This window comes from Papaver somniferum, chromosome 7, assembly GCF_003573695.1.
Source record: "Papaver somniferum cultivar HN1 chromosome 7, ASM357369v1, whole genome shotgun sequence".
Taxonomy (NCBI): Eukaryota; Viridiplantae; Streptophyta; class Magnoliopsida; order Ranunculales; family Papaveraceae; genus Papaver; species Papaver somniferum.
In genome coordinates, this window is record NC_039364.1 from 270,381,125 (window position 1) to 270,393,772 (window position 12,648).

Genomic DNA, 12,648 nt, shown 5'->3' on the forward strand with positions numbered 1-12,648 from the left:
TAGAAGCCTTTTGGCTTAAATTGGGCTTTAAGTACTAATGGGTTTGATAACAATAAAATGAACTGAGTTTGGGCTCAGTTGGTCTTTGAAGTGCAAATGGGCTTTGGCCTTAAACTTAGGCTTTTGATTAAGCCTGAATTGGATTGGGCCTTAATGAATTTGGGCTTTGGTCTTAAACAACTGGGCTTTGGTTAAGCCCACAGTTGACTGAATTGGGCTTCAGTTTGAGTTGAGCTTTGGGCTTGAGTGCACAGCAATGAACTGAATTGGGCTCAGCTGGCTTTGATCTTTGCTTGGCTGCAGGAACTGTAAGACTGCACAGCAGCTGCACAAGTGAGCAGCAACAGTTTGCAAGGCAGGGGAAGAAGTGGCAGCAGCACAAGTGACAGAGAAGGCAATGCACAGCAGGAGAAAAGCAATGCAGCAGCAACAGGGTTGCAGCAGCAGAGAAGAAGCAACAACAGCAGAGGCAGCAGTGTAGCAGAAACAGACAAGGCAGTGCAAGCAAAAACAACACAGGGCAAAACAAGGAACAAAGCAAATGAAAACTAAACAGTAACAAAAGGGAAGATACAACAGGGCAACAGCAAAAGCAAAGAACAAAACAAGATGAACCAAGGCCTAAGCCAAGGGCAGGGATGATAGTGAAACTGAAATGGAGCAAAACTAAGGCATTCTTGAGATATACTAAAAGAATGGGAAGAGAACTAGCTTGCTATAAGCATTAGTTTCTCCCAATGCACAATCAACACTGCATCCTAAGCATACACAAGGAATGGCAAGAAAATCAGCTTGCTCTGAGCACTGATTTCTTCCATTACACAATCAGCACATTGCTTCTCAGATACCTAGCCTAGCATTCCATCAATTGTGACAGCAAATTTAAACATGACAGTGAATTGATACTAACAGTGAGCAACAACAAACATGAACACAACTAACTGAACTAACAATGAACAACATCTAAACAGGACACATGTTAACAGGAGATGAAAATAAAAACATTAACAGAAACATCACACTAAACAGGAATTAACAGAACATGAACATTAACATAAATAACAGGAGCATTAACAGAGCAGCAAATTGAACTAAAAAGAAACAACATTAACAGAAAAATAGTAATCAAGAACATGAACTGAAATTGAGCTGAAACACATTAAAGAAAACATTAACATTAACAGGACATGAAAGTCCTGGATGCCGGCTAATCCAAGCATAAAGTTTCTCACACTACACCCATTCTCTATTTATAGCTCACAAACACAATTCCCCTAAATTATACAATTAGGGTTTATAGAAAAATCCCCAAATTCCAACAGTGAAATTAACTCACCTAATCTTCAAATTGACGTCGACCCATCCTTTCTCTGACTCTCCTGATGTTATCCACGCCTCCAATTGCAACTCTATTTCACCTAATTTGTCAATTTCACCTCTAGGGTTCCTGACATGGGAGAGGCGTGAAATTGAGTGATTAGGAGGACATAGAGTTGGTGAAAGGGTAAATAATGATGTGGGTTAGGGTTGTTGTGGAGAGTTGGTGGTGTTTGGTGGCGTCAGGGAGTGGTGGTGATGATGGTGGTGCGGCAGGGAAGGAGGTGGTTCTGCAGAGAGGGGGGTGATGGTGGTAGATGGGTTCGATAGAATGGGAGAAGGGGGTTGTTTGGTTAGGTGGTAGGGCTCGGGTGATAGGGTGTTAGTCGGGCGTATCGAGTTTGACGTTCTGCGTCGCTGAGTCACTGGATGCGAAGCTGGTAGGTGAATCGGACGGTGATGTGAAGTGAAGCTTGTAGCGACCGTCAGATTTTTTTGATACAACGAAGTTAACGGCTCTAGATGGGGTTAGGTGTTGTAGTGTAAGGCGGAGATATCAAACGTTGATGAACAGCAAGGGAGCGACCGTTGGATTCAACTACCATCTAATCTGAAGGCTTGGAATTTCAGCGCTGTGGTGCTCGGCAGAGACTTCAGATTTTGATGCTCTATGAAGGAGCGACCGTCGGATGCTTCTGAGAACTGATCTGATGGCTGAGAACGGAGGCGCTTTTGTGTGTAGAAAATGAGGTTGTGCGCACCATTCTTCGCGGCTTCCTTGCGTGATTTCTCCAGGCTTTTCACTACTTTTCTGCTCTTTTGCTCCGCAAGTCATCCGAACTTTGTTTATTGCCTAAAAATGCAAAATTAATTAATAAAAATATTTATTCTTGAAAACAATGAAAATACAGAATATGGGATAAAATGTAGAATTAATGCACAAAAGATGAGTAAAATGCCAACAAAAAGGGATAAATATATACAATATTTGGCACTCATCAACGGTCCCGATCAAATCATCCGCAGGTGTGTACCTAATTCTGAATTTCAATCTATTCTTACTATTTGTCAGTACTTATGCATGTGGGGGTCACTTTGTTTCCAAACGTACCGCTTTCAAAGTACTTGAAATTCGATTATGTTGACCTATTCTATTCGAGGATGCATATATTTTTTTTTTGCAAATCTTGTGATAGATTTCAATCTAGGTGCTCAAAATCAAATGCCACTCACTAATTCTTGCTGTAGAAGTATTTAATGTGTGGGGAATTTATTTTATGGGTCCTTTTGTTAATTATAATGGAAAATTTTATATACTTCTTGTTGTGGATTATGTTTCGAAATGGGTGGAAGCTAAAGCCACCCCTACTAATGATTTTCAAGTTGTTTGTGGGTTTGTGAAGGAATATATTTTTTCTAGACATGGTACACCAAGAGTGGTTATCAGTGATGGAGGCTCACATTTTCCGAAATCCTTCCATGCTCTACTCAAGAAGTACAACATAACATACAAGGTTGGTACGCAGTATCCCCACAAACTAGTGGACAAACCGAAATATCGAACTGAGAGATTAAATCCATTCTTGAAAAAACGGTTAACACTACACGGAAAGATTGGAGTTATAGGCTTAACGATGCGCTTTGGGCATATAGAACGACATACAAAACACCGATTGGTATGTCTCCATATCGGTTTGTTTACTGCGAAGCTTGTCATCTTCCGGTTGAACTTGAGCACAAGGCATATTGCGCGATAAAGATATACAACATGGATTATGACAATGCGGGGAAACGAAGGAAGTTACAAGTTAACGAGCTATAGGAGATACGTAATGATGCGTACGAGAGTTCTCGTATTTACAAGGAGAAGACAAAACTTTTCCATGACAAAATGATTTCTCGAAAGAATTTTGTTGTGGGTCAAAAAGTTCTTTTCTTTAATATCGTCTTCGATTATTTCCTGGGAAGCTAAGGTCCATATGGATAGCACCGTATGTTGTTACTAATGTTTTTCCTTATGGTGCACAGATTACTAGTACAAAAACTGGAATAGTCAACGGCCATAGATTGAAGCCTCATTATGAAAAGTTCTCTAAAGAGAATGTAAAAGTGACAAGACGTCAGGATTCACTCCCTCTGGAGGAGTAGCATCATTGGAATGCCAAGTCGGGATGAGGACATTAAACTAAGCGCTACATGGGAGGCAACCCATCGGTTTTGCATATCATATCTTGCATTCCCATCTTAGATTTTACAAAGTCCTATTTCTATAATGAAAGTTTTGACGAATTCTCGTTAGAAAATTCTGACTACACACTTGTCACCAAAATAACTCTTGAGTGGTTGACCCCAACTTTTGAAGAGGACAAACTAACCTTTCTTTTGCAAAAGGAAAATCTGTTCGGAGTCTGTTAGGTTGGAGCGGTAGGCCTGGATATTTGAGTTTCGGTATGTTTCCATAACTTTTTCAGATTGCATGTCTGTCAGTCCGGGGGCCATAAAAGTCAAACCGTTTATCGAAACACTGTGCCCTTTTGACACGTTATATAATAGACGTAGGCGAGCAAATTTTCGTTTAAGATGTTTTTCTTAGTTCCCTACCCATTAGTACAGTTTTTGAGTTTTTCAGGGATGTTATATCAGAAATCAGAATTTTCGGTTTTGAACATTGAGGACAACGTTGAGTTTAAGTGTGGGGGAGCATTTAGTATCATACTATATGCATATACACATAAAAAAATAATACTCTTTGATTTCTTGCATTCTTGAAACTTCATATTTTGGAGTTAATTATGAGCTATTTAGGATGACACTAAACCTTTTAAGGTTGAAACAGTTCTTAGAGCTATGGATTGAGCTCCACTTTATCGTTCTAGAATCCTTAAATGTTTACGTTCATAATTGAATGCGAAACTCAGATGCTAGAAATGGCATGGTAGTCGTTTGTATTAGAGCACTGCTCGGTCGAACTCGCAAGTGTTGTTGTCTCAAGCTTGTTTGTCAAGTTTAGTTGCCAAAACTATAAGTCTTGATTTCTAGTCTACTTATAGCTAAGCCTCGGACTAGAATAGAAAGTGTAATTGAGCTCTAGACTCCACGACGTTCATCATGCAAAGACGAAGAACTACTCAAGGAACTGGTGGATCTTCATCGACAAAAAGGTATGTGGAGACTTGAACTTATCTATCACTCAAAAGTCTATCTACTCTATCTCCTATCTTGAGACAAAAGTCGTATTGCTACATAGACTTCGATTATACACATTTGCTATTTCGAGCCGAGTTTATCTCGCTTATCTATTTCTCGAAATATGTGTTGGTAAGCTTTCGCTTTGGCCAAGTTCGTCTTTACTCGTGACGAAAGTCATGTTGATTGTTTCAATCTCTTGAAAATCGCTTTGATGAAAAGTAGTGCGTGAATAACCACTATATAACATCCTCTAAGAATGTTTCAATGATTGAAATGAGAGATTAGAATATATAACCATGTTTGGATATAAACATTGTATGTGTATTCATACTTATGTAAGTCCAAAATCCTTGAACCAAAATATGCGTACTTTGCTTGTTCAGGATGACCAGAGCTAAGTCTGCGTACCCGTACGCGTAGCTCAGTTCGGGTACTTAAGTATGCGTACCCGTATGCATACTGAAGTGGGTTATTTTCTAAAAACGGTTTATTCATGAACTAAGACATATATAAACTAAGGAATGCAATCTTTGCAAACCGTGGCTATAATGTTCATGAATCGATTGTGTCTTGTATATTTCTATGAGATCTAAGCAATTGAACAACTCTCTAAACTAGTTCATTTGAGTCATTTGAACTAGTTATGGTGAAGATGAATAAGGTTGATATGAAAGTGCTCATATGGCTAGCCATTGGTTAACTATTGTTGAACCAACTAGGTGTACATGTTTTAGGTACGGTTATACAAACCTAAATGAAGTTACATTTCATTTGTGTATAACAAGCTAAGTTTGTTCGGATTCAAAAAATATGGTGTGCACTCTCGATCCTAATTAGTAATTCGGCGAATTATTTGCGTACGTACACACACGAACTAGCCGAATACGAATCATACGGCCAAATACTTCAAACTCCGTCCTAGGTATGCGGATTATATGGGGATCCCGAATTGTGCGCGAATTATTCGCACCGCATCATAATTTGGCGTATAATACGCCTTACTTTAAGCGAAGCCCAATCAGCAAACTCTGAAGCGCAACTCCCATTCCCGGCCAAACTGCCCATTTCAGTTTGTTATAGTGTGGTTTTCCACAAAAACACTTAACGAGGATCGAACACATGACGTCCAGCTCCTTATAACTACCTCTGAACCATTGAGCCAACCGTTGCTTGATGAAATAAACGGATGGTATTTACTATATATTACATTTCTAACCCAAACTATACCACCCCACCCACCCCAAAATTCCAAAATTTTATTATTTAGTGATGCCGAATTTTGGATACCGAACTCACATTTTTAAAACGAATTATACGCGTACGTATCAAATCCGTACTACTTCCCGAACAACGAACCGTTGACAGATTTTTCGAACGAATCCGACTTATCCGAATCCGTATAATTCCCGGACGTATGCCGTTCCGAACTACTCCCCGTACTCCGAATTTAAAGGAAACTAAATTTATTATTCAAAGTTACGAATTACACACCCCGTTTGTATTTGGGCATTATCTAAAACAAGAAACTGATTTAAAAAAACTGGTGCCATATTCATCATTTTTTCGGTTGTTAAACTTTGATTTGGATTTCCTACTCTGTCTGCACCTCTGTTTGCCAGCATGTCAGCTACCTGGTTAGCTTCTCTATATGTATGTGATACGCGTAGGTGAGGCCAAAGAGACATGCCTTCGATTTTGCGACTATCGCCGCTGTGATTCCTAGAGGTATTGCTGCTGATACAATGTATTTACCATGATGACTCCTTAGAATGTAACCTACTCCTGTAATTCCAGGTTGGCCTGGTATTCCACGTACCGCGCCATCAGTGTTAAGCTTCAGCCAAGGTGCATCCGGTGGTTTCCAGAGGCCAAGATGGATACTGGCTTGTGCTAAATTTGAGATATCGCTTGTGACTAGTTATGCCGGACAAATGCCCAAGTCTTATGCTACTGGATGGGATATAGAACCACGTCCCTTTGGTCCACTTCTTTGCTCCATGAGAATCAGCCAAGTGAACTCCAAGGGTGTGTCCGCCGCGTACACTTGTTCTTCCTGAAACACACCCGTTTAAATAATTGTGATACAATCGCTGTATCCTCTGCTAGTCGTTATATACGAGGGTTAACTTAGAAAATCCCCGGATTATTTTTCTTAAAAACACACAAGCAGAGAAAAGAAAGGAGAAATTTCCAGTAAAAAAGAGAGATCGAAATAGAAAGAAGAAGAAGAAATCCATTTATCAATCCGTATTGTAAGTTTCTAATCCTTCCTTGAGATCTTCTTCTACTTCTTTTTTCCATTAATTTGTTTTAAATAAAACCAAGGTTTTGATTGATTCTTCTGGGTATACAGAGGCATATCAAACTTGGGTTCTTCTTTAATCTTAGAAAAGCATGATACTTGGGTCAAAATAATTACTCAAGGGTTTGGTTTTAGTTGAAAAATTGGAGGGGTGAAATTAGGGTTTTGGTTTTGAATTACTTGGGTGAAAATGAATGAAGGGTTTTGATTTAATTTAATAGAATAACAAATGGGGTTGAAATCAGGGTTTTGGTTCTCTTGAGTATGAAATTTCCAGTGAAATCAGGGTTTTCGATTTTGGTTTCTTGAGTAGACTAGGAAAGAATTAGGGTATTAGTTTTTCTTGAATGTAGAGAATTGGGTGTTCTGTTATTTTCTTTTGGTCATCTGAAGCCTTATTTTAATTTGCTGTAGAAATAATCCAGTTTGATCTACTATACGCGTGTTCATAATGGCAGCAAGAACTCTTGGAATGATTCAAGATGAGAATTTGCATACTCACTTTCGAGGTATATATGTCCCTTTGCTTTTCCAAACCCACCATTGTTTTTGTAGTTTAGTGTATATTGCAATTTTTAAAGCATGTAATAGTAAGATTGAGTGATGTGTTTGTTTTTTTAGGCCCATCTCGAAAGGCATTGACCAACATTACAAACTCTTCAAAGCTATCTCCACATAAGGCGGCATCAAAGAAGAATCTGTTGAAGAAATCTGATAATACCATGGAGCAGAATGGTTTGTATATGAATCCTGGTCTCATCAATTCAAATACGAAATCAAATTTCAAAGGTATGGGTGTGACCTTGTGGGGTACTCATCGTAGTAGAGTAATGAACTTGTGTTAAATGCATTCTTTTATAGAAGAATGACTGAATTTGCTAATGATTGTGTACAGGGGATGCTGTTGGGGGGAAACTAAAAGTTCTTTCAGATGGTCAAAAGAAAGCAGGACTAGGTGGTGGTGTTAGGAAAGCACTGCGCGACATTACAAACTCGAGGAAGTTGTCTCTTAATCAGGAGCCAAAGAAGAATAATCCTAAGAAATTGAATGGCATTGCTGGAGAAAGGTTCCTACACGATCATCAGAAATGTATTAAATCACAGAATTCTGAAATGGATGGGAAGTTGCTTCTTAAAACACTTGGATTTGATGATGGTAATTGAACTTTATTGGCCTATCTAAGTATTTTAACTTAATTTTCTTTTAATTGTGTTTTTAGTTTTCTTATTTATCCGAACTTGTAATCATGCAGATTTCTCTGTGCAATGGTCTAAGCCAGGGTTAGATCCAGCTCTGTTACCACCAAAGGTACGTGGTCTTTTGATATCCGTCTCTTCCGTATTAGTCGGTTATCGGTTAATTTTTCTATGCAGATTATTAGATCCTTATTCTGAATGAAATGAAACCTTCACATGAGTTCGTAGAGAAAATATAAAATAAATTTAGGCCTGTGAAAAAACTAATTCCAGCGACGATTCCAGGCACAAGATGAATGGGATCTACACGTAGACCATCTCAAATTTCATTGAAAATGAGAAGTGAGACTATGCTTATCGACTTAGGTTCCCATTGGCACTAATACATACTTATGTTGTATAGCACTGAATTGTGTTTGTGCGAAAAATGAAATCTGGGGTTATTGTACTTCTCTGCGTTAACCCCTTGGGTTTGTTTTGAAACCAATACATACATATATTGTTTAGCTTTGAATTGTTGGTTCGGTTAATAGATGAAATCTACTGTTAACATTATGTTAGTCTCTACCTATCTTAAATCTGTTTTATATGAGAAGTAGGGTATGCTTGTTCACTCAGGCTTCCCTTAAAGCTCATACATAGTTACATTGTTTAGCTCTGAGTTTTGTTGGTTCAGTAAATTGATGATATCTATTGTTAAGATTATGTTAGGCAGTTAAAACTGATTTAAATGAGAAAGTAGTGTATGCACTAGACGTAGGTTTCCTATAACACAACAGCAATACTTAAACCGTACATCATTGAATTGTTGTTTCCAGGTTGATTCGTTCAGCTCTTTAATGCTTTTGGAGTATGATGAGATTCCAGAGTTACTTTATGAAGTTCGATCCCCACCGCGATGCCGAACCCCTGATCACCAGATTTCCTCTCCCTCGATGAACCGATATGCATTATCTGCTTCTCTAATGTTGCTTGGATCCCCATAACTGTTCATTTTGACAATAAGACCGAGAGATTATGAAGATCAAGTAAGTATTCTCTTTCTTCTCCCTCCCTTGAGATTCTTAATATTTTGCTTGGAACCACATTGATTTTTATTTGCTTAAATTTGTTGCCAGACTTGAACATTCTTGTAGCCTTTCACTACAACATAAAGACATGGCCCAAAGTTTTCAAGGATTGTCGTTATAAGGTTGGGAATGGCAGCACAAACAAGTTGGGGAACGGCAGCAGTATCTATTGCGCGTTGTAACTCATGGAATTTCAAATACATCTCTTCTGTGTAGTACGCTACACGCCAAGGCCACAGATAGAACTTGTGATTAGTAGCCTACTTGGACATACTTAATTGCAAGGAATGAAGAGGTAATCCTTGAGTATTACTACTGCTTCACAAAATGTGTATATTAGTTACTAGCTATTCCTGATAAAGTTCTAGTATGTCTTAGCAGGAGATCAAATTAGGTTTTTGGTCTTTTGTTTTACTTTTGAGATTGAAACACTGAGACACTCCACTGCTCTTGGTTACCAGTTGGAATGCTATGGGCTATGGCCATGGTTTACAACTCACGAGTGTGAGACTAACTATTTGAAATTAGAACTTACAAGTGTGTGAATGTTAGCGTGAAAAATGAACCAACTGGCGAGAAAATGGGTATATTTCTCTAATAGCTGACAACTTTTTTTTTTCTTTCTGTTTCCTCCGAGTAATACTGATTCATAATACTAATCCTCCTCCTAATTGATTTGGTTAATTACATTGTAAATTTTTGGATTACGCCATGAAATTGTTTGGCTCATTATAGTTCATCCTTTCCAAGTTTTCACACTTCAGTTGTCCTTAGCTAACATATACCTGTAGTATGTAGTGTTCTACGTACTGATTACAGTTGTTGAGTTATCCACCTCAGGACAGTAATATCTCCTCTTAATTTATCCACATGATTAGTACCACTCATCTTTTTGACACGCGGTGGATGTTTTGGCTCACTGATTTTCTATCCTGCCATCTGTTTAGACTAGAGAGTTCATTTCTGTAACAGGATTTAGTGGCTTATGAGCAATGTTGTCACATGGATTGGATCTGCTATGTGCATATATTTTCACATGGTGCATGTTAATAAAGATGTAAGCTGAAGGTTTCGCATGTTTTTAATTACAGGAGTTGCAGACAAAGATGCGAAACAAAGGAATCTGATGATGAGTTGACTAAAGCAAATTTAGAGATTGTTGCTTTTCACGATTATAGTGCCCTTAACTATACTGGTAATCATCTCTCTCTAAATTACTGTACTTCGCGAATAAAAACTAAAACTAGTAATACAGTAAATCCCATGGAATCCACAAATTTCGACATTTATGTGAGAATGTCAAGGATCAGTGCTCCATGCATTCACAACCTAGATCAGTCCAGCTCGGAAATTTTGTTGATTTTTACTGAATTTAGCAATTTGGATAAGATTTTATTTAGTGGAGATGTAATACAACAACTTCAGTAGTGTTAAACTAAAGGATGTAATCACACGACAAACGTCAATTTGACTTGTCTTTTCTTTACTAGGCCATAGTTGTAGATAAATCAAAGTAAAGCGTCTTTATTTTTCTCCAATTGTTTTTGTTTTCCCTTTGGCTTATGACCACTCATTTATGCGGATGAATTGGATGTGATTTGGTTGCCCCGTATTATTTTAGATGCATGTTTTTTTTATTCATTATATTTCTATTCAAATGATTTAACCTGTAGAGTCTCTATTAATGCTTAAAACAAAATCTAACATTAAAATATCTTTAGGGACTTTTTCTTTATTGGAAAAAAGAATAATTGGCTAACTAGATCCAAATGGAGTCTAAGTTTGAGTCTGGATTAGATGTCAACTATGAGAAAGCCTAGAAGTAGAAGCCCGTAACTTTCGTCATCAATTTTTCTTTGAACGACTCTTTTTGGTATTGGAATTTGGTGCGCATGAAAAGCCTTGCCCACAACCACTTGACTTGGCTATCTCAGGTACCTTGCTCTATAACTGTTAGAATGTGTCGAAGACAGAGGGTATATGTCTGCTGTTGGATATACAGATCATGTCCCTGGTATACATGCATAACTGACCCTCTTCCAAATATTATTACTTTAGAAATTAGATATGCACTTGGGAGTAGCCGAGAAACCCCAAAGTTTGTCATCTTCTGCAGTGCGGGAGCATGTATATGGAGCTTGGTTCAGTCATGAATTATACGCCCTAATCATTTTTTACCTGGATTCCTGAACAATTACATTGATATCTCTTACTTGTTTATACTTCTCCAATGGCTTGAACTCTGAGCTATTTATTACTTGTTTTATTATATAGCAACAGATTTCCGATACTCTGACGGGGCTTCATAATGGACAACTGTGTTTTATTCATTTAAAATGCTTTCTGTGCATCATATTCAACTCGAGCAAGTGGAACTTTATGCTAACATATTACAGTGCCCTTTTATATGCAGGCTTGGGGAAGATACTAAAAAAATATGATAAGCGAACAGGGGCTTCATTCGTTTGCCCTTCATCCAGAGGGTTTTGCAGCAGCCATTCTATACCACAGACCTGCGTTACAAACTGGTAAAGTAGCGCAAAATAATACTTGATCACCTCTTTCCCATCAACAACGAGCCATCAGTTCCAACATCTGAAATCGCCGGTACCACCCCTAATCCTGCCAGGCTGCCACAACTGTTGTTCTCACCCTCACATAGAAAGGCAAGTCATTGCTCAGAGGAATAACATTTAAAGAAAGCAAAGGTTGTCGTCACACGACAAACGTCAATTCGACTGATCTTGTTTTAGTAGGCCTTTTTTTTCCTTCAAAAAAATAAAAGTTTTAGTAGGCCTTAAATGTGGGCACCAATTGTTTTTGTTTTTCGTTGGATTTTTTCCTCCGATCGCTCGTTTGTGTGGACGAATTGGATGTGATTTGGGTTGCTCCACATTATTTTAGCTGCATATTCTTTTTATTCATTGGATTTCTTTTTTGATGATTTCACCTGTAGAGTTTCTATTAACCCAATAATAATTGGCTTATTTAAAAACCTATATCAACTTCAACAAAATATGAGTATCATTACTTGTTACTCTAATTTTGAATTTCATTTGTTCCTTTTCAGAATCCTAATTTTGTTTTGTGTTGTCTGTAATCTGTTGTGGTGATTAGTTAGCTGATGAGAATGAAAGGCTTGTTCCTGCCCACTGCCCCTACTCCTTCCACAACTGTTGTTCCTGCCCCAACAAAGAAAGATGAGTTGTTGGTCAGAGGACCAAAGGAACTGGCAACATAAGAGATGAGTACATGAAAAGTTTGTATATTAAGAGCACTTTATCGGCATTGAAAAGAAGAACAATACATCATCAGATTAAAGGTAATTATTTAATACTAATCCCCCTCCTAATTGATTTGGTTAATTACATTGTAAATTTTTTCTGTTGCAGAGATACAAATGTTTGGCTCATTATAGTTCATCCTTTCCAAGTTAAACGGAAATATCAAGATCATGTGGGTCTATAGACCAACATGTCCTGATAATTAGCATGTTTCCAATCAAAATAGACACCTCTTGAGCTAAATTATAGCGTTCTAGTCTTTTCGAGTGTGTTTTTTTCGAATGTACAC

The 12,648-nt window shown here is 38.0% G+C and overlaps 1 protein-coding gene across 2 annotated transcripts; it reads left to right on the plus strand.

Annotated features, from left to right (window-relative positions):
* Positions 1-6,550: 6,550 nt before the first annotated feature.
* On the plus strand, positions 6,551-12,021 carry LOC113293813. Of its 2 annotated transcripts, none has more exons than XM_026542315.1 (9): positions 6,551-6,758; positions 7,223-7,317; positions 7,430-7,597; positions 7,704-7,964; positions 8,062-8,117; positions 8,824-9,033; positions 9,124-9,370; positions 10,167-10,270; positions 11,489-12,021. In XM_026542315.1, exons 2-6 carry the CDS (start codon positions 7,260-7,262, stop codon positions 8,989-8,991), a joined length of 711 nt encoding a protein of 236 aa, XP_026398100.1. In that variant the 5' UTR covers positions 6,551-6,758; positions 7,223-7,259; the 3' UTR covers positions 8,992-9,033; positions 9,124-9,370; positions 10,167-10,270; positions 11,489-12,021. The 2 variants fall into 2 exon arrangements, with proteins under 2 accessions (XP_026398100.1, XP_026398101.1); XM_026542316.1 differs by having other exon boundaries at positions 7,267-7,317.
* Positions 12,022-12,648: the final 627 nt, after the last annotated feature.

Bases quoted from the DNA above. Each gene is read 5' to 3' on its own strand.
- LOC113293813 (XM_026542315.1), top strand. From the start codon at position 7,260: ATGGCAGCAAGAACTCTTGGAATGATTCAAGATGAGAATTTGCATACT. The intron at 7,965-8,061 runs GTAATTGAACTT...GTAATCATGCAG, and splicing joins AACACTTGGATTTGATGATG to ATTTCTCTGTGCAATGGTCT. The intron at 8,118-8,823 runs GTACGTGGTCTT...TGTTGTTTCCAG, and splicing joins CAGCTCTGTTACCACCAAAG to GTTGATTCGTTCAGCTCTTT.